Source organism: Protopterus annectens, chromosome 2.part1 (assembly GCF_019279795.1).
Source record: "Protopterus annectens isolate FY-2018-M chromosome 2.part1, PAN1.0, whole genome shotgun sequence".
NCBI classification, from domain to species: Eukaryota; Metazoa; Chordata; order Ceratodontiformes; family Protopteridae; genus Protopterus; species Protopterus annectens.
Genome location: NC_056729.1, coordinates 1,570,450,674 through 1,570,478,266, shown reverse-complemented (window position 1 = coordinate 1,570,478,266; position 27,593 = coordinate 1,570,450,674). Strand labels below are relative to the sequence as shown.

Below are 27,593 nucleotides of genomic sequence, written 5' to 3'. Positions count from 1 at the left end.
CAGACTTATGGGTCTATAATTCCCTGGGTCTGTTGCTAAGCCACCTTTGTGGAGGGGAATAACTGTTGCTGTTCTCCATTCCACAGGAACAAAGCCAGTGTTTAAGCTGCGATTGAAGAGGGTACTTAATGGTGATGTTGTTTCATGTTTTAGTTTGTTTAGAAGTCAGCCAGGGATGTTGTCTGATCCCATACAGGCTGTGCTTTTTGCCTTAGACAAGGCTTTAATGACCTGCTCTTTGGATAGGTAAGGTGGGGAAGAAGTTGGGGGCAAGGCTTGTGATAAGTTTGGAGGGGATAGGAGAGTAAAATTTTCACCAAATCTGTCTGCTAACAAGTTTGCTGTCTCTGCAGGAGCACTGTGTGATACCATTAGTCACTAGATTGGCACATGCATGGGTCCTACTTTTTAAGCTATGTACATAGCTGTAAAAGGACTTCCTTGGATGTGATTGCTAAGTTTTTCTCAAAGTTACTCTTAGCGTAGTTAACGTCTTATTTGTATATGAGGCTAAGGAGGGTGCTTTTCTACTGTTGGGGCCTCACCTCAGTTTTTTTAAACAGCAACTTTTTGTGTTTGTTAATGCTGGATGAACACCAGGATGGCTTTTTTTTTTTACTTGGGGCTCTGGCTTTGATTCTTTCTGGAACAGCTGAGTCTATACACTTATACAAGTGATTGTACAAGGCTTTAGTGTAAGCTTTGGTGTAGTTGCCATTTCTAGCTGGGGGTGGGGATTGGAATGCATTTATATCTTCCCCTAGGAGGGTATAGTTTGCTTTGGTGAAGTTTTTTAGTCTGACTTTACCCTTTGTGTATTCTGATGTTAGTGCCAGTTCAAAGGTGACTGATTTGTGGTCAGATTTAACTAATGAGGGTCCAACAGTTGCGGTGGTGCATCTGTTTTTCATGTTAGTGAGGACCAGATCTAGTATGTTTGTTCCTCTTGTTGGGGTTTGAACAATTTGTTCCAGGGTATTTGAGTTAACAAAGTCAAGGAACATTTGCACTAGTGAGTTAGGGCTAGAGTAGCTTTCCCAGTTGATGGTGGGATAATTGACATGCCCCATGACCAGAGTGTTTGGCAATATTTGGATTGACTCCAGTTTTGTCAAGTAGGCCTCATAAGCATCATGATCCATGGAGGGGGATCTGTAACTAGCTATGAGTTGAATGGGGGTTTTACCCACAGTAATCTGAACATGGAGTAACTCCATGGAGTTGTCCAGTCTAACTGACTGGGATGTGAATTTATCTCTAATCTATATAGAAGCACCACCACCTTTGGTTCTTACATGTTTATTTTGTGGTCTGAAAGTATGGAAGGCATTGTAGCCTTGTAAGGCCGGGGTACTCTCTGAGGCCTTGAACCAGGTTTCTGTGACTGCACAGACATCTACATCCTCCACTGATATAATTGCTTCCAAGGTGTACAGTTTTTGATTAAACTACTAGCGTTTAGCAGAATAATTCTGCTTCCAAGGTGTGCAGTTTTTGATTAAACTACTAGCGTTTAGCAGCATAATCCTGCTTCCAAGGTGTGCAGTTTTTGATTAAACTACTAGCGTTTAGCAGCATAATCCTGCTTCCAAGGTGTGCAGTTTTTGATTAAACTACTAGCGTTTAGCAGCATAATCCTGCTTCCAAGGTGTGCAGTTTTTGATTAAACTACTAGCGTTTAGCAGCATAATCCTGCTTCCAAGGTGTGCAGTTTTTGATTAAACTACTAGCATTTAGCAGCATAATCCTGCTTCCAAGGTGTGCAGTTTTTGATTAAACTACTAGCGTTTAGCAGCATAATCCTGCTTCCAAGGTGTGCAGTTTTTCATTAAACTACTAACGTTTAGCAGCATAACCCTTATTTTGTTGTGGTTGGCAATTTTGTTTTTGAAACTTTGCCTAAAAAGGCACTATGGGGGAGGAAAGAGCCTTTGCCTAAAACAGCACTATGGGGGAGGCAAGAGCCTTTGCTGAAAGCCTAGTGGTGCCAGGTGCAAACCATCTCTAGCAAAGCAGCGAGGTTTGTCGACCATGTTATTCCAGGCTGGCAGAAATTGAACCCCCCCCCACTACTCATACATATAGTACGTGGAGGTTCTCTCAAAAAATTGATGCAGTTAGATGTCAGTTGTGCAAGATTTTCTGGCTACAGATGCTACATGGCGGTTAAAAGTAAGGGAGTTGTTGACCAGTGTGCCAAGATCCCTAACTATCATGTCTTTTTGTAATGGGGTACTGTAAGTTGCAGATAACTATTGTTTATCAAATGTGACATACTGCATTTTTTTTGCATTTAATTTTAGCCATTTTGTTTGCTATGCCATTGTTTCTTAAGGATTAGTTCTTGCTGCAGAGATTACATATCCAGAAGTGGTTGGATGATGACATCCAGCTTACATTCATGGGTAAACTTAGCCATTGATCCGAGTTTACAGTTTGGAGGTCGAAGAAGTATACACCAAAAATCAGGGGTCCCAGTACTGAGCTGTTGGGTATGCCACTGGTTACCCTCTTACTTAGTCAGGTGGCACCTGCCATCTTAACAGTGTGGGTTCTGTTACAGTGGTATCCACTTTACCACATGATAATCTAACTTTTAGCTTATTTATAACACCAGCATTTGTAACCATTTAGTTTCAAATGCCTTGTCCAGATCCAGATACGCTGTGTGGACTGAATGACAGCTACAAATTGCCTCCATGACCTTCTCATAGAAGTTAAGTAGATATGATCTTCATTGAAAAATGAGACTGATAAGGATCTACTGCTATGAGGTTTTGAACGTGTAGTTTATGAAGTCAAGTCATTAGCCACTTAGGCTAATGAGTCTATAGTTCCTGGGGTCTGTTGTGGGGTTTCCCTTATGAAGGACAATCACAGTAGAGTACTTCATGGACATACCGTGTATATAAGCTAAAGTTCAACAACTTTAGGATGGGTTCCATGAGGTCATATTTAGTGCTATGTATTATGCATTTAGGTAAATTGTCTGAGGATTCATGTCAGTAGACCAGCTGCAATCTCAGTGAAGTCAAAAACTGTGAAAATAATTCACCAAAACTACTTTGAATGAACTTGAAACTTTCATTACATTACATGATGTGATGGCAGAGGGATACAGTTCATATATGCAGTCTGTTCATTGGGGAGGGTCTAATAAGCAGCTTTTGCTGCTTGCTCCCACCCTGGGTTGTCCAGTGACGTCTAGCGTTCTTGTGCACTTTTGAACGATATTGGAAATTCACAGAGCGTATCACCCACTCACATATCCTACTCTAAGGGTTCATAACGCTGTTCTGTTCTCTTTCTTTCTTTCTGTGAACAACACATTCCCAGCTCCAGATTAAAGTAAGCACCTTTAAACTGCATTTTATTGACCCTCCTACCTCCTGTGTCCTTGTGCCTCAGTTCCACTGATTCACTTGTCCCACATAGCATCTTGACCACTAATGTAATACTCCCCCATCTTTACAGGCACTTAATGGAGACGAGGGGAGCCCTACTGTCTATTACCAAAGGGATGACTGATGCTCAAAATGTCACACATAAAAGATCACAGGCATCCGGTCATGAACACTAGAGTCAGAGAAGAGTAAGAAGGCAAGTGCTTCCTTGCTTTCTATCTTTTTCCAAAATGGTTATGATCTTGGAGTTGGTGTGTGTGTGTGTGTGTGTGTGTGTGTGTGTGTGTGTGTGTGTGTGTGTGTGTGTGTGTGTGTGTGTATATATATATAGATATATATATATTTGGACAGATTTCAAAAAATCTAAGCAAAAAATATGTTGGCAGAAAGTCATATCTCTCGACACCCCAAATTATTAACACTCACTATTGACATTCTCAGAAACTATATTTTAATAATTTACAAATAACCTAAATAACTGCTTACTATGTTTTGTCCCTACTTACATATAACAATCAAATAATAACTGGCTGGTTTTGGTAGACAGTTACTTTTTGTCACAGTGAGGCTTCTGCTTCACACTCTGAGTTTAGTGTGCATAGGGGTGGGAGGTTGGCATAATGGTTAAGGCGTTTACCTTACAAACACAAGGTGTAGGGTTTGACTCTCATATGGGGCAATTAGCTAGGCGGAAAATGGCCAACAAGGGCAGTTAGCTTAGTTCTAATCTATGAACCTATGATTAGACATGCCATGAAATATTATGCAGGGCAGAGAAGATAAGTCTAAACTGCTAACAAATGTCATTCCATGTTCCTGGATTTGATTCCCTTTGTCTAAGTTTGCTGTACTGTGTGACACTGAGCAGGTTCATAACCTAGACCAGTGTTCCTGGGTCACTCCTAGAAAAAGCTGCATAGTGGGTCTTATCCATCTAGTAAATAACCAAATAAAAACATATATATGGAATAAACAAATCGGTATGATTGTGTACTTGGTATTTTACACTTAACTTAAGCCAGGAGGACTAAATGGATTCATTTACCAAATGTCATTCAACAAGGGGCTTTACAGCAAAGTTAAAAGTACAGTTTTTCAATAAGAATGAATGCAGGTCTTTTAAAAAGGATGGTGTCATAGCCTTGCTTACCCCTTTTAAATTCTTCATGGTATCTATTGCGCAAAATATGCATACCTCTCAACCTCTTAGACCAAGAAATTTGGATAAAGTCTAACATAATGGTGGTACGAAGGTCCAAAAATAGGGACAGATTTTAGATATTGTTCTTATAAACTTAGAAAGTTTTATGTATTAAAATGAAATTTCTAAAGGATATGAAATTTAAAATTCAAATGTATGATATCATTTACTAATTTCATTCCTCAGATTTTTCCCAGTGATTTGCGAGAAAATCAAACATTTTGAGGAACAGACCAAAGTTTTGGGGCAAAAATCTAGATGTTCTACAAACATCTGGAAAGTTGAGAGGTATGAAAATATGAAAGTTATTGAATAAATGGATACCCCAGAAAACCCTCTTAGTTAAATATAGTTAATTTCCTCATTTTAAACTCCATACTTGGTTTCCCTACAAAACTTAATTTATTTAATTTTATTTCTACATTTTAGATACCTTACTTGGTTTTGCAAAACTGTAAATAGGTTCTGTGTGTGATTTATCTTAAATTTGTATTTACATAATTTGTATTATTAATACTTTGCTGTAGAACCCATGTTGTAACTGAAAAGGATCAGTTGATCTGCCCACATACTTTGATAACAGATATAAATAAATCAACCAATTTGTTAATCAATTATACATGGCAGATCTTCCTGAGTTAGGTTGAAAGTTTGAAAAATAGTAACTGAATCTTAAATATCGGTTGACCAGCAGGATGCAAAGCAGTAATCACATGTACATTATATACTGTTGCTAAAGCATGCTAGGCCTTGCCTTGTGTTAATTTCTAATTGAATGTTCTATGACTAAATAGCTGTAAGAAGGCCTGAGCACTTTAGGATGCCTTGTCCTCTTTTAGTCTAGGTATATACCGTAATGGTAAATTTACGAATTGCAAGCATAAATGAAAGAAATTATCTGTAGAGAACAAATTCACAAATAAATTTCCATTCACTTCATAATGCCTAAATATGAGTCTGGTGACTTCAACATTGCAAAACAAAAAGACTGGAGGAAAGTTATGGTAGTATAGCAAATGCAAGCACACATCTGGCATTAACAGAAAGTCACTTCATGGTTTCTTCCTCAAGAAACTGGGTGAGAGGTTGGCATAATGGTTAAGGTGTTTGCCTTATAAACCAAAGGTGCAGGGTTTGATTCTCACATGGGGTAATTGGCTAGGCTTAAAATGGCCTGCAAAGGTAATTAGTCTAGTACTAATCTATGAACCTATGAAAGGGGATACTATCTGTAAAGGTATTGCTGTTACTTGTAGGAAAAATTACTTTGAGATACTACCCTCCTGGCAGCATCGATTATTTTGCACTCACTTCTGCTACTAGTGCATAGGAAAAGATATACAAGAGTATTTTGCAGTTAAAGATAGAATGACTGTAGTGATGTAGGATAAAAAGGGTGCTTAATAAATATTTCATGGGGAAATGGGAGTCAAAGGCTGGAATAAAGGAAAAGACATTCCTAAGGAACTTGTAGCATGCAGTATAGGTGAAAAGTATGTCACTGATAAACTATGTGATATTGATAAACTCTTAAGCTAAAATGAAAGAATGAAGCTTATATCATGGTATGGAGCTCTATTTCTCTTTATTTTAGTTTTTCATACGTATTTGGTCTTCTGTGAATTAAAAGTAATCTGTACTAAAAAGAACAGGAAAACAAAATCTGCCTGTGTTATTGCAATGGAAGAGCACAAAATTTGGGGAAGAGTACAGCAAAATGTTAATGCTTATTTCACAAAGCTTTTGTGAATGCTTCTGTATTTGTATAAAATACTTAAATAGCTAATATTGCTGTAACTGATCTTGTCTGCACTGGCCTAAAACATTTTGTCATGGTGTGCTGATGAAGTGCTTTAATGTACTGAATTTACATACGGACATGGATGGTGTATTTGTGCAGAGCCATAGCTCTGATCTGGTGCCGCTCAACTGTTCGCTGAGGAGCTAGCAAAAAAACACGTGCCTGGTTTGGTGCTTCTCAGCTAAGCAGCAGTAAGAGTCAGGTCTGTTACTCTCTGGTTTCCCTCTACATTAGGACTAAAAGAAAAAAAACACTTTCTCCAAAACTGTAACAAACTGCGTGATTCAACTTATACCATACTCTAAGCACTGAAGCAAGGGATTCAGTCCTGACCGCAAAAGCAGTAGTGGAATTAATTTCCATACTGGCATTCAGAAGTGACGAGATGCAATGAATGTTAGTACTGCATTACTGACCAACTGGCATGTAATCACACCCTCAAAATCTTGCACCCATGGCCACTGGCTTCTTCTCTCCACCCTAGCTACACCTTTGTATATGTGGAAAAATCCAGTGACAGCAAGTCCATATTACTGTCCTATGTACCTTTTTTTAAGTTATGATGTTTAAAGCCAAGACTAAAGTCTTGCTTCTGAAATCGACAAGCATTATCCTAAGTAACCTGCATGACCTGATTTTAGAAACAGTACAAATTAAAATGAGCGAAAAAGATCTGTAGACTACTCACTCGTACCTGTGCTGCATCTCAACTGTTACTCCACTCTCATCGTAGATTTTAATCATACTTTCTGTTCGATCATCCTTCACTTCTTTAGGCTCTTTTAATCTGTAAGAAAAAAGAACATTAAAAATAAAACATGCCTAGTAGCTGTAGCAATGGTTACCATAGCTAGAACTACAATCATTGATGGCAGCTGAAAACTGTTTAGACCTATATAGACAGTATTCTAGATTAGTCTAAGTAGGAACAAACCCACACTGACAAATCTGGATAACTGGAAAGTCACAAGTACTGCCTCCACTGGGTTTTAGCTAGTTTTATGGGGTCTAACTTACTTGAGAATCAGAAAACTCACTGTACATGTTGACAGCACAAATGCACCAGAAAGAAATGGAATAATAGCATTGCATAAGATCTTTAAGTACTTGTCTCACTTCATTTATTTACATAGTGAAGAACAGAAGGTTCTCAACAATGTGCCCGAAAGTACAGTTGTGTAAGTAAACTTACCATAACAGTAGATGTTCAAATGATCACTGCTGCAGTAGCCTTAGCTGTATGGGTTATAGCCTGCTAAGAATATAACAGCTGGCCAGCTTTGAAAACTTCAGAGCACCTTCCATATGTTCAAAACTTCAACCAGCTCATGTTGAGCTGACTAAAAAGACGTGTTTGGGCACCAAGCCCTTCAGAACTTTCATGCCAACAGAGAGGTGGAGTCCTGAAAGGTCAATGCTAGAAACACAACACCCTGGCATAAACAACACACCAAAAATTAAAGGGTAGAGGGAGGGAGTGGCTACTGCAGCAGTGATGATTCGAACATCTACTGCTATGCTAAGTCTTACTTACACAATTGTACTATGTTCATCATACTGATCACTGCTGCAGTAGCCTTAGCTACAAGGGGAGACTACCCTAGTTTACTGCTTTTTGGCAGTGGAAGGAGAACAGTCCAGGAACCCCTGTCAAATGGTGCTAGCAAAGCCTGATCTAGACCTAGGGAAGGAATCAAGCTCATTGTGCTTTGTAAAAGTTTGTATAGAGGACCAAGTTGTTGCTTCTAAAATACTTTTAGAATCCAACCCTTTCCAAAAAGCCATAGATGAAGCCACGGTCTTGGTATAGTAGGCCTTGACATGCCTGAAAGAGTTTTGTTGTGGTATAACAAAAGCTAATAGCTTTAAGCACCAATTGGAAATAGTCTGCTTTGACAAATGTTTCTGACACTTTGAAAAAGACTCTGCAAAGGTAAGCAAGTCATCTAAATATGGAAAAATGTGGATACCCTGTAACCTGTGATGAGCTATAACTGCAGCAAGACACTCTGCACATATTCTTGGTGCAATGGATAGTGCAAAGGGTAAGGCAGAGAAGTGATAATGTGATCCAGATGCACGAAACCTTAAGAAATGCCTGAAGTCTGGATGAAAATGGATGAGATGACAATCATCTTTAAGTCTAGTATAACCAGGAAAGCTGAATGAGGAAGACAAGGTAGTGACAGCATTTTGAATTTGGGCACTGTCACAAACAGGTTTAGAAAAGAAAGATCCATATCTGGTCTCAAAGCATTTTCTTTATTTGACAGTAATGACATACTGAACTGGTTCTGTCACTCACTCCCTGGGACCACATACGAGGAAGGACGTGGAAATAAAAAGAGTCTGGTCTGGTTGATGAGGGATTATCCCCTGTAAAGGAGGAATTTCCTCCCACTGCCATTTGTTTTCTTGAATGATCTTCATAAACCCATTGTCTGAAACTATCTACTGTCAGAGAGAAGTGGAGATTCAGACTTTCTGGAAGGGAAAAGTGGCTGCAAGGTTGGGAGAGAGACAAATTCCCTTAAATAATCTTTTTGACTTGGGCTGTCCTTGTTTTTTTTTTTTTTAAGGAGGGATTGCTGAATTCTTTTTGTAACCCCCTTGACATTTCTTCTTAAACATCTGTTTACCAGCATTTTGTTGAGACTGTTCATTGTTTTGCCAAAATTGGATGAGGGGTTAGAGAATCCCTTAGAAATTTTAGAAAAGGAGGGTTGAAAAATCTTAGAGATTCCCTGAATCAACTTACTCCTTTCATCATGATTTTTGATCACCTCTGATGCAGAGGAGCTATAAGCTAAATCTATCCAAAGGATAATTTATAATCTCATTTTATCATATTATGGGAAGTTCTGTGATTCCAACCAGGCAAACCTCCTCAAAAACAAATGAGTCTCACACACACACACTCTGTAAACAATGAGTAGTGGCTTGTACAGCAGAAGAAATTAAATTAAAGCAGATTTTCCTAACACAAAGAAACTGCAGGCAAAACATTCCTCTTACTTTCAACAATTAGAACAAACTTTATCAATTCAAAATTCTGAAAATCAAAGTTGCATCCTTATCAGAAATAGTAGGATTGGAATTAATTAAATGCTTAGCAGCAGGATAAACTAAAGATACAGCTGCTGGGTCAGGTTTGGGAAGAGTGTATAAAAACTTAAAAGACTGCGGAACTGCATACATTCTATCTGCCTTTTTAGGGGCAGCTGGTTGACTATCAAGAAGAATGCTGGCAGTAACACAAACACATTTCAAAACTAACAGAACTGGAGGAATGGGTGAAGGTTCTAGAAACTCCTTTAACAGCAATTTTCTGAGGGGCTGAGAAACCTCAATGTTCTCCCATTGAAAACACTGGCACATTCTGGAAATAGTCTAAGTGAAAGAGAACCTCCCACAGGGATAATCAAAAACTGGGCTCTTCAAGTCTGAATCAGAAGTCTGAGGAGAAGACCCTGCTTCTATTCCTTCATATTCCTTGTCCAGATTCAGAATCCTGAATCTGTTCAGGAAAATATGTAACAGTCTTTCTTTTACCAGAAACTAGCTTATAAGAAGGATCAATATCCTGAATTAAACCCTGTGCCAAATCCAGTAAATGACTTCTGTCCAAAGAAATTTGAGGAGCAGTAGATACATGTTTAGTTTTCTTTTTGAAGGAAAAATGGGTTCAATTATGTTATTAACGGTGGAAGGATTTTTCATTTCTGTACCACTAAGATGTTCTAAACCTGGTTGGCACTTGAATGTATAATTTTTATTTTCTGAATGGTGATGCTTATGTGCATTGCTTAGGATTCTGGTCGTCTTCTTTGCATGTGCTGACATTATGAAAGGCAAATGCTAATGTTTGACTTTCCAGTTTTCACATAGACTGTACTTCTTTGTTCCAAGTTGCAGACCCTCTCACCAGCCCAATTTCAACTTTAGTATTTGTTGTTTTTTTTGGTTCCCTTGGGGTGCCCATATCTGTGGCATTAGTGTCCTTGGTTCTGACACAGTGCTATTTAGGGCTTAACCCCCTTTGCTAAGACATTATTTAGAGGTCTGAACAAGATCTTGGATCTTATACTATCATAAGATCATAGTAAGTTACTAGGCTATTGGCGCCTATAAGTCTAGCCAAGAGTTTAGCCCATGTATAGACAAATCATAACCAGATGCCCCTGTCCAGCAGGGACACGGGTGGAATCCCAGGGATGTATTTTCTATTTCCCATCCAGTTATCCAAATTGCACCTAAAAAGGGGTAAAGAGGTACTCTGCTTGTCATGGAGTCCCACTCCACAAGGGGGGATCCACCTTGGATCCCGGGAACTACCGCCCCATCATTCTGACGAGCCTGATCTGCAAGGCCATGGAACGTATTATCATGGAACTTATAAACAAAGACATTGGAAACCTTAAAACACTGGACCCCACCCAGTTTGGCTTCGTGAAGGGCTGATCTTGTCTCCTGAACCTGATTGACTTCTTCGAATCAGTCTCCAGAGCTGTGGACGAGGGTAAGGCAGTCCACACAGCCTATCTGGACCTCACCAAGGCTTTGACACCATCCCCCACTCTGGAATCATTGATAAACTTACTAAACTGGGCATTAATCCCTATGTCACTCGATGGGTTGCCAACTGACAGAACCCACACTGTAAAAGTAGCTGACTCCAAATCCAGCTCCAGACTAGTGACAAGTGGAGTACCTCAGGGTTCAGTCCTGGGACCTCTCTTGTGTGGCATCTACTTCTCTTATGTACAGGCCAACACTAAGGGACTCTGGCTAACAAATTTCTCAGATAACTGCAAACTGGGAGCCATTATTGAATCCCCAAATTATGTTGATACTGTACAAAAGGGCCTTACAGAAACAGATGCTTGGTGCCAGAGCCATGGGCTCAAGCTCAATGCCAAGAAATGTATAGTTATCTTCTTTGGTAAAAAAACATGTAACCATGAATTAGCACATAGGTGGCAGTACACTAAACACCGAAAGTGTGATAAGAGACTTAGGGACACAGGTGGGCAGTGGTCTCACCTTCAGTAACCACATAGCCACAACAGTCAGGAAATCCTTCTATGTGGCACAACTAATCACCAAGGGGTTTTCATCCAGAAAAAAGAAGGACACAAATCTGTCCCACCAAGTCCTATTAATGTCACAGACCAGGTTGAGGTCATGTGTGTGGGTTACTCCAGTGGAGCTTGACTTGGGGGTATGCAGCAGTCCCATCAAGGCGGGGTCTGAGATCCCTTTCTATGCCAGACAGAGGTCACCTCTGAGGAGTCTGTTGAAACAGGCTAAAAGCCCTATCCCTTTACTCTATCTGTGTATGGTAGATTTTTGAGGCCCTGGATTCTCCTGGTGAGGAACCTCTGTAGTCTCTCCAGCTGCTGCTTGGGCTTTGTGAGGTACATACTGAATGGGGCATTGTACTCATAGGTTCATAGGCTGGTACTAGGCTATTGGACCTAGGGCCTATACAAGCCTAGCCATAACAATTCCCTGGATATTTCTTCCCATAATATTTACTTTCCTGGACACCTGTCTAGCAGGGTGACTGACGTGATACCCAGGGTGAATTTCTTATCTCCCATCCAATCGTCAAGGTTCCTTTTGAAGAGGGCCAAGGAGGCGCTCTGCTTGACATGTATGAGAAGTCTATTCCAGAGTATGGGGAGTCTCTGGGTCAGAAACCTATCCCTTCAGCATGTTTTGATCATTGTGATGACGAGGTTTAGATCTCTGGAGCGTGTGGCTCTGAGGGATTGTGATTTCTTTAAGTGGAGCATGTCCAACAGCTCAGTGTTTGACATGGCCTTGTATGTTAAGCAGAGATCACCTCTGAGTAGACGATATGCCACAGAGTATAGCTGGAGTGTTTTTAGGCGGTCAGCGTAGCGCATCTGCTTTAGGATTGTGATTCTTTTAGTGAGGTATTTCTGCGGCCTTTCCAGCTTTTGCAGATGTCTTGTGAGGTACGTACCAAACTGGGCATTGTACGCTGCAATGGGTCTAATGAGGGATGAGTACAGTGGGACAATGAACTCCTTTTTTCTGGATGAAAAGCCCTTAGTGATGAGGTGTGCCACATAGAAGGATTTCCTGACTGTTGTGGTGATGTGGTTATCGAATGTGAGACCACTGTCCACCTGTGTCCCTAAGTCTCTCATCACACTTTAGGTGTTTAGTGTACTGCCACCTATGTGGTAATTCATGGGTACATGGTTTTTCCCAAAGGGGATAACTATACATTTCTTGGCATTAAGCTTGAGCCCATGACACTGGCACCAAGCATCTGTTTGTGTAAGGCCCTTTTGTAGAATATCCACATCATCTGGGGATTCAATAATGGCTCCCAGTTTGCAGTCATCTGCGAACTTTGTTAGCCAGAGTCCCTTAGTGTTGGCCTGTACATCAGAGAAGTAGATACCAAACAAGAGTGGTCCCAGGACTGAACCCTGAGGTACTCCACTTGTCACTTGTGTGGAGCTGGATTTGGAGTCGGCTACTTTTACAGTCTGGGTTCTGTCAGTAAGCCAGTTGGCAACGTATTAAGTGACGTAGGGATTTATGCCCAGCTTAGTAAGTTTATCTATGATTCCAGAGTGGGGATGGTATCGAAGGCCTTGGTAAGGTCCAGATAGGCTATGTGGGACCACCTTACCATTGTCCACAGCTCTGTAGACTGATTTGAAGAAGTCAATCAGGTGCAGGAGACAAGATCGGCCCTTCATGAACCCAAACTGGGTGGGGTCCAGTGTTTGAAGGTTGCCAATGTCTTTGTTTATAAGTTCCATGATAATGTGTAACATGCCCTTAGAGATCAGGCTCGTCAAACTGATGGGACGGTAGTTCCCAGGATCCAAGGCAGATCCCCCCTTGTGGAGTGGGATAACTGTAACTGTGCACCACTCAGTGGGCACAAAGCCTGAGGTGAGGCTATGATTAAACATGACACTTAGGTGAGGTGCCAGTTCATTTTGTACTTCATGTAATATACAGCCTGGGATGTCATCTGGTCCCATGGATGCTGTATTCTTAGCTTTGGAGAGTGCGGTTTCTATCTGTGTGGCAGTGATTACCGAAATTTGGCAATCTTTTGGTATTGAGATGGGCCCTTTAGGTGGTGAGAGGGGGGTGAAGTTGGCACTAAATCGATCTGCCAGGATATTGGCAATGTCCTTGGGATCAGTATATTTAATGCCATTCTATTGTAGCTCAGAGCAGATCTGAGCATTGCCATTTAGATTCTTGACATAACTATAGAATGCCTTGTGGTTGTCTTTAGAATCTTTGGCAATTTTATTTTCGTAATTAGCTTTGGAGGATTTTATGAGGACTCTCAGCTTCTTACTCAGGCTGGTAAGGGAGTTTTTTGCATCCTGGGATTTTCCTCTTTTCTGCAACAGTTTCCTCCTTCTGTTGTATAGTTTGTTTATGGCAGGGGACCACCAAATTGGCTTCCTTTTTTTGGAGGAGAGCATCTTGGTTCTATTTGGGATGGCACAATTCATGCACGAGTGGATGTGCTCATACAGTGCCTTAGTGTAAGATTCAGCAGTCGAACTTTCAGCTCCCATCTGCATGGGTGTCATGAAGTTTGTCACTTCTGACTTGAGTAGCATGAAGTTGGCTTTGGAGAAGTTTTTTACGATGGTTTCCTTACTGGGGGGTGGAGGTGGGATGTGGATGTCAAGGGTGATTTGCTTATGGTCAGACCTGAGCAATGAGGGGGTGACCACTCGTGTGGAGCATCTATCTCCCATGTTCATATGGAGCATCTATCTCCCATGTTGGTAATGACCAGGTCTAGGATATTGGAGCCCCTAGTGGGACAATGGATTAGTTGATCAAGGGCGTTGGAATTTATGAATTCCAAGAACCACTGGGAAAAGGTGTTGATACCCATGTAGTTTTCCCAGTTAATGGCAGGGTAGTTAAAATCATCCAGTGTTTTAATGGACCTTATAAGGGAAGAATACAGGGATGTTCAGACCTCCTTGTTCCTGGATGAGATACCCTTACTTATGAGGTGGGCCATGTAGAAAGCTTTTCTGTACAATGGAAGCAACATGGTGGTCAAAAGTCAGGTTGCTATCAATCTGGATGCCCAAAATCCCTCACAACTGACTGCTTGCCTAGGACATTGTTATTAATGTGATAATATGTGGGGACGTCACTCTCCCCCAAAGGGGATGATGATGCATTTTTTTTTATATTTAGCTTGAGGCCATGTTTCTGGCACCAGTCATTTGTTTGGGTGAGACCCTCTTGTAGGATGTCCACGTCACTAGGGGAATTGATGACAGCACCCAGCTTGCAGTCGTCTGCAAACTTGGTCAGCCATAGCTCACTGATTTTGGCCTGCACTGCAGAAAAGTATATCCCAAATAAGAGGCCCCAAGACTGAACCCTTTGGTACACCACTTGATATGGGTTTACTGCTTGAGGTGGCTTCCCCTATTTTGACTAGGTGGGTTCTATCAGTGAGCCAGTTAGCTACCCATCTGGTAACATACAGATTGATGCCTAGTTGAGAGAGTTTACCTATTATGCCCAAGTGGAGAATAGTGTCGAAGGATTTGACCAGGTCAAGGTAGGCAGTGTTCGCTGCCTTCTCCTCGTCCATGGCTTTGGTGACTGTTTCAAAAAAGTTGACCATATTTAACAGACATGACCTACCCTTGACGAAGCCAAACTATGAGGTATTGAGTGTTTGGAGGTTGCCAATGTCCTTGTTAATGACGTCCGTGATGATCTGTTACATAGCCTTGCAGATCAGGCTAGTTAGGCTTATGGGTCTTACCTTTTTACTTGCTGCAAATGTCAGGGTCTTCAGTATCAATCCTTTAGACTACAAGGAGCTTTCAGTGAGAATGTATCCTTGGCCCTGACCTCCAGTGAAACCTGTCCATGTGGCCTAGTGCTTTAGCAGAGCCAATTCAGCACAAAAGCAGATCTTCATAGGCAGGACTTTCTCTTGAATGTCTTTTATGGCCAACTAGGGTTTATATCGGAACATTGAATTCACACAACATCGAATGGCCATAAACTCGAAAGTGCCATTCTTCAAATCTGTGCATGTTGGGGGCTGTGCCCCCCCCCCCAGTAATTATATATACCAACTCTGAGGTCACACTACAGTGAGGAAAGGGCATATTTACTGTTCCTCACTGTACCACGATCCCACAATTACAGATTCAATGATCAGCACATTCGGAGTTATGGCCGTTCAATGTTGTGCGAATTCGATGTTGTGATATACATCCAGCTGACTAGTTTTCACTGAGGCCTTTAAGACATTTCAGTCATTACAGATAGCATTCTGCTAAGTGATTAATTTTAGAAGGATACAATTCAGCCATATTTCCACTGAGTTTTCATTTTTTTCAACACTGAATATTTCTGCTGTAGTTACAGAGATGTTCCATGCACCTGTACTTTTTACACTGTGAATTTCTGCTATATTGAAACAAGAAATTTCTGAGTAGAAGTGCTGACCTTGGATAGGTAAACTTTAGTACCAGAACACATACAATGAGTAACTGCAAATTCACCCCAGTTTACTAGTCCTGACCCTCATGGATATGGGAAACATGTAAATATCTCAATATATCCTTGTTTAGCCCATCTCTGGACTAAAACCTAACATAGGAATGTGAGACTAGGCTTCTTAATCAATAGCCTAGTAACTAATATACCCCGACACTTGACTGCCCAGTTGGGCAAGGCTCTTTATCCACCCCTCACCAACCAAGCGACTAAGTAGCTCACCCTACTATTCAGGCATGACCAAAGGGCAACTTCAGGTGTACTCTCCAGTCCAGCTGGTGAATCTGGGTATCCTGAGGCAATGTTACAATTGCCTCATGTACACAGACAGCCCTCTCCTCCTACCACAAAACACTAACATATGTGAGAGATGCAATTGTACAGCCAAACTGGAGGCTAAGGTATCTCCACCCAAGACTGGAACAGACAGTCATGAGGAGAAGGTTAACACTTGTACCACACCTCCAGCCTCACATAGACCTACTAAACCAGCACTGGCAAAAAAAATATACACATAAATACACAAAATCATACTCAGGCTCTAAATAAAAACCTGCAAAAGCATCAGAGAGCTCCAAAGCAGACACCCACAAAACCTGCACCTCCCGTCACAAACCAGACAACACATAAAACACAAAATCAATGTGCCGCACAATCACAGCCCTATCACAGCGAAATAACATACCTAACACACTAGTAATAGGTGACTCAATAGTCAGGCACACTGACGCCCCACTCACCCGGCTGGACAAGGAGAAGGTTACTGTCAGCTGCCTGTCGGGAGCCAGAATCCGCCACATAACACAAGCACTCAGGTCACTCCAGAACAAGTTCAAATATGACTCTGTCATTGTTCATGTTGGTGTGAATGACCTGAGCCGTACCTCCCTGGACTACATGAAAAGAGACATGGAAGAGCTCTCTGATCATGTAGCCCAGGTGGGTATGACCCTGACCCTGAGTAGCATCCTGCCCTCACCAAGAATGATACCTCAGTATAAAGAAAAAATGATTAATTTCAACAACTGGCTAAGCTTCTGGTGTCATTCAAAGGGGATCCAGTGTCTCTCAGCCTGGGATGACATGCTCGGCAAGCTGCATTGCTTCGCAAGAGATGGCTTGCATCTGTCACCCCTTGGCTTTCGAATACTGGCCAAGGCTCTTGCTGCCCCCATAGTGCCTTTTTTAGGCAAGGCTCAAAATTCAAACCCACCTCCGTAAACAGCACAAGTAAAAAATTGAGGGTTATGCTACTCAACGCCAGGAGTTTAAAATCTCAAAATGCATGCGCTCGAAGCACTCCTAAGTATGGAGAACATCGAAATCTGTGCAGTAACTGAAACCTGGTTCAAGGCTCCAGAGAGCACTCCAGCACTACTGAGCTACAACTCATACCACACATTTTGGCCACAGAACACGGACCGAGACACAAAAGGAGGGGGTGTATCCATATTCATCAAGGATACCCACACCTCCAGGTTAGTGGCGCAGCATGATACCTCTGAGATCATCCATGTGCAACTAACATCAGGCAAATCTGCAATGCAAATCGTGGCCTGCTACAGATTACCCTCCATGACCCAGGATCACCACTCCGCCTTTCTGGAGACACTGGAAAACATGAAGGTCCTACCGAACACCCTGATCTTGGGAGATTTCAATTACCCTACCATTAACTGGGAAAATTACTTGAGTACAAACTCCCAGGCTCAGCCCTTCCTGGAATTTATCAACTCAAATGCCCTGGATCAGCTGGTAAACTCCCCTACCAGAGGCCACAACATATTGGACCTGGTCATCACCAACATGGGCGACAGGTGCTCCGTACCGGAGGTCAACCCATCACTGGTTAGATCAGACCATAAACTAATCACCCTGGATGTCCACACCCCACCACCACCCTCAACCAAGGAAACCACAGTGAAAAACTTTTCTAAAGCAAACTTCACCTGACTAAAGGCAGAGGTGGTAAGTTTCACATCCCCCACGCTAAAGGATAACACTGCCCAAGATGCAGAATCCTTTACAATTGCACTCTATGAGCACCTACAAGACTGCATGGATCATGCTATCGCTAGCAAAACCAAGACTCACTCCCCTAAGAGAAGGAAACCAGTCTGGTAGGCCCCTGCCATAAACAAGTTATACAACAAAAGGAGGAAGCTAGTTCAGAAAAAAAGCAAATCCCAAGAAGGAAAGACATCCCTGATCAGTATCAGTAAGAAACTAAGGTCCCTCATAAAATCATCCAAGGCTAACTTCGAAAGAAAAATAGCCAAGGATTTGAAAGATAACCACAAAGCCTTCTTTGGCTATGTCAAGAATCTAAGTGGCAACTCGCAGATATGCTCTGAGATAGTGCAAAATAGTACAAAATATACTGAACCTACTGATATTGCCAACATACTGGCAGATAGATTCAGTGCAAACTTCACCTCCCTCTCACCTTTAAAAGGGCCCACAACAATACCGGAAAAGTATAGTGTCCTGGAAATCACAGAATCACAGGTGAAAATAGCCCTTTCAAAAGCCAAAAACACAGCATCAGTGGGGCCAGATGGTGTCCCAGGCTGCGTCTTGCATGAACTACAGAATGAACTAACCCCCCACCTAAACACGCTGTTCAACCTCAGCCTCTCCACAGGCTATGTGCCCATAGAATGGCGCACAGCAATGGATGTTCATCGTGCATACAGCTGTAGTCATAACAGATGGGTTTTCCTGCCGTCAGGCGGGTCCTCGGTCGGCCGAATTCCAAAGTCTAGGTCCGGCGTCGGATGTCGTCGCTTCTTCCCTGACGTCAGTGCGACAGGGGTATAAAAGAACCAGCCGACGCCATTTTCTTCAGTCTTTCTTGCCGCGCGGTGCCCGAAGCAGAAGCAGTTCGCAAGTGCCGGTCGGCCAGCTCCTGAGATTACGAATATTTTTCAACCGAAGTCTTCTTGAAAGCTAAGTACCCCATTGGGGGAAACTTTTCTTGCCTCAGACCGATGTCAGACAAAGTTAATACTTGCATTTCATGTGGGAAGCAAATACCGCATAAGGATTTTCATTCCCTCTGCATTCCTTGCTTAGGCCCAGACCATGACGTCTTGGCCTGTCGTTTTTGTGCTACATTCAACAGATGCACTATTAAGCGTCGGGCGGAGTTCGCCCAACACTATTTTGGCAAAAGGTTTAATTACATTATGTTGTCGGATACTCCGACTCCAATTTTGAGTAAAAGACGCAAAGATAAGGACCGACATACGAGGTCCGCGACTTCTACCGACACCATGCTAAAGCCGACTACAGGTGCTCCGGTTCTCAGCGAGGCACCTACGCAGCCCCTGACTACCGATGACACTTCATTGATGGTGTCTTCTGTGCCTGAGGTCGCAGGCTCTTCGGCCCACACCCTGACTACAGATACCGAAGCCATTCTTGGCGGGGAAACTCAGAGTTTAGACAGGCCTGCCACCTCTCAAGGTGTCTTCCGGCCTTCTTCTTTCTCCATCAAGGCTTTCACTAAGTCTAAAGCAGCCATGCATACTAAAAGACAAGCTCCACAGGGCTCCTCTCAAGGCCCCATGCCTAAAAAGCAGATGCTCAAAATGGCTGAGGATTTGATTACTCTTATCAGGGGTTCTCAACCCCCCTCGGACAAAAGGCCCAGAGTGGAGGAAGAATACCCTTCCTCGGACCAGGCCTCCATTACTTCAGAACATTCTGAAGACCAGGAACATTCATACTCCCCTTTTGAAGATTCTGATGCAGAGGAGTCCATTCCCTCTGTCTCCCCCCCTGAGGATTACTCTTTTGGGGAAACCTTACATACCTTGAGGGAACACTTCCACTGGGAAGGCCAAGAGTACTCAGACTCCAAGAAAAGGCTTAGGGATTTCCTCTTTCTCCCTCAGCACAGGCCTCTGGCTATACCTCCTGTCTTAGACATACTAGATGATGTGTATTCTGAGGCCAGCCTTAACCCAGATTCTTTACCTCCAGCTCCAGTCAAGCCTGACAGGTATTACCGGGTTCCTGATTCACACCAATTCCTATACAAAAGCCATGCGGCTGACCCAGAAACTATTTCACAGGGTCCCAAGGGAATTAAGGCCTCCACTGCTAAAAAATCCATTACCTTCAGAGAGAGATTCCAGAGCTTTAGAAAGGTGGGGGAAAAAGGTATACACCTCGGCCACCTTAACCATGAGGGCATTAAACTGTCAGTTCCATATGTTAAAGTGCCAACAGTTTCTGTTATCACAGTTGAAAAGCAAAATGTCACAACCTAAACAACCAGACTTGAAGGAGTTGCAGGATTTGTTACATAGTGCAGAGCAAGTGGGTAAACATACCTTGCAATGTGGTTTTGATGCTTTAGAGGCCTCATGTAGAGCTGCTGTTACAGGATCAGTCATACGTAGACATGCTTGGCTCAAAGAGCAAACCTTACCAAATCATGTCAAAGCTAAATTACTAGATGCACCTCTTCAAAAAGATGTATTGTTTGGTGTTAAAGCTGAGGAGGTATTAAAGAAAATGGAGGAAAAGGCAAAATCAATGCAAACAGTGAAAGATTTCCTGCAGGTACAACCTCCATGTTTCAGTAGAAATTGAGCTTCAAAAAATTGGTCCTTTCCAGCCATGGACAGACCCCAAAGAGGTAGATACAGGCGCCCGAGGGGTAGAAGGCAATCTCAAGGATCATTTAGAGGCAGACAATGGCAAGCACCAACACAAAGAGGTGGTGAGGATAGTTCACAGCCATTCAGAAAGCAGAACCAATGACTTTCCCCTTTGCATGCCAAGCAAGGCTCAAATGGCAGCACCTTTAGGTGGAAAACTGGCATTATTTTTGAAAAATTGGCATATTGTCACAAAAGACAAATGGATCCTGGACATTATAGACAGAGGCTACAGATTCCACTTTCACACCCTTCCAAAAATGAGAGGCATGCCAAACCTGCCACACAATCAAAGGGCAGAGGCACAAAACAAATTTCAGATCTCATGGACATGAAAGCTATTCAAGAGGTACCTGCACAAGAACAGGGTCAAGGTTTTTATTCCAGACTATTCCTGGTACCAAGGAAGGGCAAAGATTGGAGACCTATTTTGGACCTATCCATCCTAAACACATTTTTACTCGTGCCAAAATTCAAGATGCTCACATTACAGCAGCTTCTTCCCATGCTGGGCAAGGAGTCTTGGCTGGTAACATTGGACCTCAAGGAGGCATACCTGCATGTCCCAGTCAGACAAGATTGCAGAAGATACCTCAGATTTCTTGCAGGTTCAACCCATTATCAATTCTCTGCATTGCCCTTTGGCTTATCTACTGCACCCAGAGTGTTCACGAAATGCCTGGCATCAGTAATTGCCTACTGCAGACTTCAAGGAATACAAATATACCCATATTTGGACGACTGCCTGATCCAAGCGGACAGCAAGCACATACTTCTGAAACATCTGGCGTTTGTAATAATGTTGTTGAATTCTCTGGGATACACAGTCAACAAAAAGAAATCAAGGCTAATACCCTCTCAAACAATAATTTTCCTGGGTGCCAGCTTGAATACAAATACCCAGATGGCCTACCTCATGCCAGAGAAACAAGGGCAACTAACTCAATACTTCAGAAAACTGGCAACCTTCACCAGGCTGACTGCAAGGAAAATCCTGCAGGCTCTGGAATTCATGGCATCTTGCATCCTGCTAATCCCATGTGCAAAGCTGCATATGAGGAAACTTCAATGGTACCTAAAAAACCTATGGTCTCAACACAGCCACAGTTTGGAAACAATTATACCACTGATTCCATGTCTTCAAAAGGAATTTCTGTGGTGGGCTCAAGCATGACAAAGAAACACAGGTCTCCCATTCTGCAAGCCTCAAGTCATCACAACAGACACCTCGGACTACGCCTGGGGGGCGCACATGACAGATCGGTGCATTCAGGGCAAATGGTCCCAAAAAGAAAAGCACCTACACAACAATCAAAAGGAAATGCTAGCAGTAATAAATGCTATTATGGCTTTCAAAGACCTACTGCATCCAGGCCAGCTATTGATAAGGACAGACAACACCACAGTAATGTGGTACATAAACAAACAGGGAGGAACCCATTCATATCCCCTATGCAGGCTAGCCATGTCTCTTTGGAACATGGCTCTGGAATTACAAATCGAACTTCAAGCACAGTACCTGCCAGGCAAGGAAAACACACTGGCAGACAACCTAAGCAGAAATATGACAGATCCACACGAATGGAAGTTGCATCCTCAAGTTTTTACAAAGATAATTCAAGCATGGGGAAGGCCAGACATAGATCTCTTTGCCACCCACAGAAATCACCAATTGACAAAATTCTGCTCAAGGACCTTTCATCCACAGGCCTGGAAAGTGGGCAGTTGGACAACAATGACAGTTTATGCCTTTCCACCTCTTCCTCTGCCGCCCAAAATTCTATTAAAAACCAGAGCAGACAGACCAAAGATGATTCTCATTGCTCCAGACTGGCCAAGACAACACTGGTACCCACTCCTGAGGAGCCTGACGCATTCCCCACCATGGATCCTGCCTCTAATGCCTCTTCTACTGACTCAGCACAACTTCAAAACTCTTCACAGTCAGCTGAAAACACTCAATCTAGCCACATGGAAGATTCCTTAAATTCACAGCAGACCCTACTCTCCAAGGAGGTGCAGGATGTCATTTTGGAGGCCAGAAGGCCTTCTACTAGAAAAGCCTACTCCGCAAAATGGAAACGGTTTTGTGCCTGGAATCAGGAAAAGGGTCAGAATCCTGGAATACTGAATTTACCTTAAATATTACAGTACCTAGCTGAGATGCTAAGCAGTGTACTTTCATTCTCCTCCATCAAAATCCATGCCTCAGCCATTTCTGCAGAATACAACTCTGATCCTCCTTTATTCTCTCACCCCCTCTTAAAACAGTTCCTCAGAGGGGCTAAGAATATAAAACCCCCAAGGAAACAACCAGTACCTGCTTGGGACCTCAATTTAATTCTAGAAAAGCTGACCTTGCCTCCTTTTGAGCCAGCTGCTTCAACAGAACTGCAATATTTGTCCTGGAAAACAACCTTCCTTCTGGCTATCACCTCAGCTCGCAGGGTTTCGGAACTACAAGCCCTCATGGCTGTGCAGCCTTTCATCATTTTCCATCAGGACAGAGTTTCCTCACGAACCAATCCTTCCTTTATGCCAAAGGTAGTATCCAGGGTAGCCTTGAATCAGGCTATCCACTTACCTACCTTTTACCCTAATCTTCAAAACAAAGGGGAGAGACTACTACATTCCTTGGACATTCACAGACAGCTACGTTATTATTTGGACAGAACAAAGCCATTCAGAAAATCAGAGCAACTCTTTGTGTCCTATGCTACAGGAGCTCAAGGGAAGTCTATTTCCAAACAGACAATCTCAAAATGGATAGCCCACTGCATACGCTTTTGTTACTCTTTTCATGGTAAAACTGTACCTGCAGGCATCAGATCTCACTCCACAAGGGCCACAGCTACCTCTGCAGCTTTCCTCAGGGGGGTTCCTACCAAAGATATTTTGGAAGCAGCCACTTGGAGTTCTGTACATACTTTCTCCAAGCACTATCACCTACCATTATACTCCAAATCTAGAGCAGGCTTTGCCACTGCAGTCTTGCAGGGCATCCTGGCTCCTCCTAGTTCAACCTAGTGCCTACCACCCCTTTTTTAGCTTTGGGATTCTACCCATCTGTTATGACTGCAGCTGTATGCACGATGAACATAGTACAGTTTTGTACCTACCATAAATGTAGATGTTCGAGTGCTAATACAGCTGCAGTCCAGGTTTCCCTCCCTCCTTCCCCTCTTGGGACATAGGCTAACACCTCCTCATACAACCTGATTGGGGTATTCTTTTATGGTGTATTTGCTTGCAACTACTGTTTTATGATTATATTGCATTGCATTATTACATAAATTTATGTATTGCCTTCCTTCTGGGGGCACCTGACATCTGGGGCAAGAAAAACTGAAGAAAATGGCGTCAGCTAGTTCTTTTATACCCCTGTCGCACTGACGTCAGGGAAGAAGCGACGACATCCGACGCCGGACCTAGACTTTGGAATTCGGCCGACTGAGGACCCGCCTGATGGCAGGAAAACCCATCTGTTATGAATGCAGCTGTATTAGCACTCGAACATCTACATTTATGGTAGGTACAAAACTGTACTTTATTCCGCTCCACAAAGGAGGGGCCACAACTGACTCTGGTAACTATCGCCCCATAAGCCTGACTAGCCTGGTCTGCAAGGCTATAATAGAGTGCATCATCATGGAACTCATTAACAAAGACATTGGGAACCTCCAAACACTTGACCTGACCCAGTTCGGCTTTGTTAAGGGCAGATCATGCCTACTAAACCTGGTTGACTTCTTCAAGACAGTTACCAAGGCCATAGATGAGGGAAAGGTGGTACACACAGCCTACCTTGATCTCACCATGGAGTTCGACACCATTCCTCACTCGGGTATTATAGAAAAACTCACCAGCCTGAACATAAACCCCTACGTCACAAGATGGGTTGCCAACTGGCTTACAGACAGAACTCACACGGTAAGAATAGCGGGCTCCAGGTCTGACTCTAAACCAGTCACAAGTGGTGTCTGGCAAGGCTCAGTTCTGGGACCCCTACTGTTCGGCATATATTTCTCAGAAGTACAGGCAAACACAGGAGGACTATGGCTAACCAAGTTCACCGATGACTGCAAACTGGGAGCCATAATTGACTCTCCGGCTGACATGGTCATCCTCCAAAAAGGCCTTACTGAGACAGACACCTGGTGTCAAAGTCATGGCCTCAAGCTAAATGCCAAAAAAATGCATGGTCATCCCGTTTGGGAAAAACAAAACACCCACGAATTACCACATAGGCGGTAGCCCCCTTAATACAGAAGAGGTAATAAGAGATCTGGGGACCCAGGTGGATAGTAATCTCTCCTTTGACAATCATATTGCCAAAGTAGTTAGAAAATCCTTCTATGTGGCCCATCTAATTATTAAGGGGTTTGCATCTAGAAATAAAGAGGTTATAGTGTCTCTCTACTCATCACTCATCAGACCCATCATAGAGTACAATGCTCCATTTGGGATGTACCTCACAAGGCACTTCCAACAGCTTGAAAGACCACAAAAGTACCTCACCAAGAGGATTACTGGCCTCAGACATATGTCCTATGCAGCCCGAATGAAAAAACTCTGGCTGTACTCAGTGACATATCGCTTACTCAGAGGTGATCTCTGCCTGACTTACAAAGCCATGTCCAACTCAGAATTGATGGACATGCTCCACCTAAAGAAATCCAAGTCACTACGAGCCACGCGCTCTAGTGCGCCAAATCTCACCACAACAATAAATAGAACATGCTGGAGGGATAGATTCCTGTCACAGAGACTCCCCTTGCTTTGGAACAAAATTCCTAACTACATTAGGCAGAGCCCCTCACTAACATTCTTCAAGAGAAGCCTTGAGTGGATGGTTAACAGAAAGTACACCCCTGGGATCACTTTATTGACTCTGCTTGACAGAGGCTCAGTTAATTAATCAATGGGGTGGCGAAAGCCGACACACTCTGGCTAGGTTTATAAATGCCCTCGGGCAGATAGCCAAGTACTTACCTACCTATGAACCTATTACCTATGAACCTATAAGCTGTGTTTGTGGAAAGCCCACTGCTAAGCACCCACTCCTTTCTGGTTATGTTATCTCTTTTTGTTGGCTTAGGGTATTTATTTGTCCTTTTATTTACAAGTGGGTAGAAGTGTTTTTCCACTCTCCTTGGGTCTACATTTAAATTTACAGCTCTTGGCGAGTAGCTGCTTTTACACTATGAATTTCAGCTACACTGACAGCAAAAAGTGTGTGTATAGAAATGCTGCCCTTGGACAGAGACACTGTAGTGCCTGACCACACAGAGTGAGCTGTGTCTGAGGAAAGACCATTGTTGAACTTACATTTAAGTTTGCAAAAGCATTGGCGAAACATTAGTACCCCTTACATTTCTGTCATTTTATTTATTTATTTGGATTTTTGGTTGGTTGGTTGGTTTAGGGTATTTAAATGATCTTTTCTTTACAAGTAGCTAAAGGTGTTTTCTATACTCCAGCACTTAACATGAGCTGAGAGCAGCTGTACCTCACTCATCATCTACAAGGTGCAAAGACGCACGTGCAAATCTTTGCAAAAACGCACATGGTCATCTTTACATGGTAGGAATGAGGGCTAGTTAATGGCAGAGAAGCACCTAAACACTGTAAGTTTAATTTTAACATTCTAGGTGCATAAACTAGATTAATTTCTTCTGTTACTGTACATGGAATTCCTGAAGGGAGGACAGAATTTTCTTTATTTTGCCTTCATCTTTTACTTTATCTGTTACATTATCATGCAAATATACGTGTTATTTTAACATAGAAGTTTGCAAACTACAGAAGTAGGATCTTGTTCTGGGTTATGGTTGATTACTATTGCTTTTATAACATTTACTTATTCCAGTAGTTACACACAGATATATGTAAACCTTTACTGCTATTTTAAGTCTTAGAAAATATTGTACAGCATAGCACTTCAGATAATTAGTAAGTTTCTGATTCTGTGCAATTTAACCTTGAAAAATAATAGTGTTTCTTGTCTGTTTTTACCACTTGTTGCATGCAAAGTAGAGGAAGCTATCAGACTTTCCTTTCCCATTAAAGCTACCTGAATTATATTACTGTAGGCTGTATAATCAATTTCTATATCACACTGTAGAAATGAAAGAAATAGGTAATTGTGTATTCAAGGCCTTATACATAGAGACTTTTAAAACAATGTCAAATATGCATAATGTGCACAAATGAAATTCATATGTTCAGGGTAGATACTGCCATGTATAGTAAGTGCCAATATTTAATCAATGGGTACAAGGTTATTAGGGTCCACAAACTTGGCCAGATAAATCAACACAAGTTGATATAGACTATACTGATATTTGATATGATACCAATATGAGCCTAGATGTCTCTGATGTCAACATGTCCTTAACACCAAATCTTGGAAGAAGGAAGTAATAATACAATATCCTTTTTGTATTACCAGTCTCAGTGCTAAAACCAAAAGAATATATGTGGGTGCTAATAACCCTATAGATCACACCTCTAGTTTCAAGATGGTGAATAAGGGCACAAGTCCAGCCAAGAAAAGACTGGAAAGCAGTAACTCTCTCAAAGAACTGCAGTCCCTACTGTCATTAGCACAGAAACCATCATAATAGAGCAACGAGTTGAAGGAAATGACTTAGCATCTAATTTACCAATCCAATCACTAGGAAATTCCCTAGGGAGACAGCTTCCTTAAGTGAATCAAAAAACAAGCTGTAGTATTGCAAAGGGTCATGTGATAGGCATCTCATACATTTTTGGAATAAAGAACATGTTACCAAGTATGCGAACATTTAAAGCAGCAGTTACATGCTTAACAGGGTCAAGGTGGTTGGGTATTAACTTAGTAACTCCTACCAGCAGTCAGTTAATCAAGTATGACATTCCAGACTGGTGAAATGATAGAATACACTTAACAAGAGTAGTAGGTCAGAAAGAAAATT

General features: G+C 42.3%; 1 protein-coding gene across 1 annotated transcript in view; it reads right to left on the bottom strand.

Moving 5' to 3' along the window:
* The window catches only part of LOC122794989 (RING finger protein 207-like), a 163,998-nt gene that overhangs the window by 38,250 nt on the left and 98,155 nt on the right, over positions 1-27,593 (bottom strand). Inside the window, exon 5 of the mRNA XM_044063579.1 lies at positions 7,101-7,193. Coding sequence (XP_043919514.1) covers positions 7,101-7,193 — 93 coding nt within the window. The remainder of the gene's footprint in view (positions 1-7,100; positions 7,194-27,593) is intronic.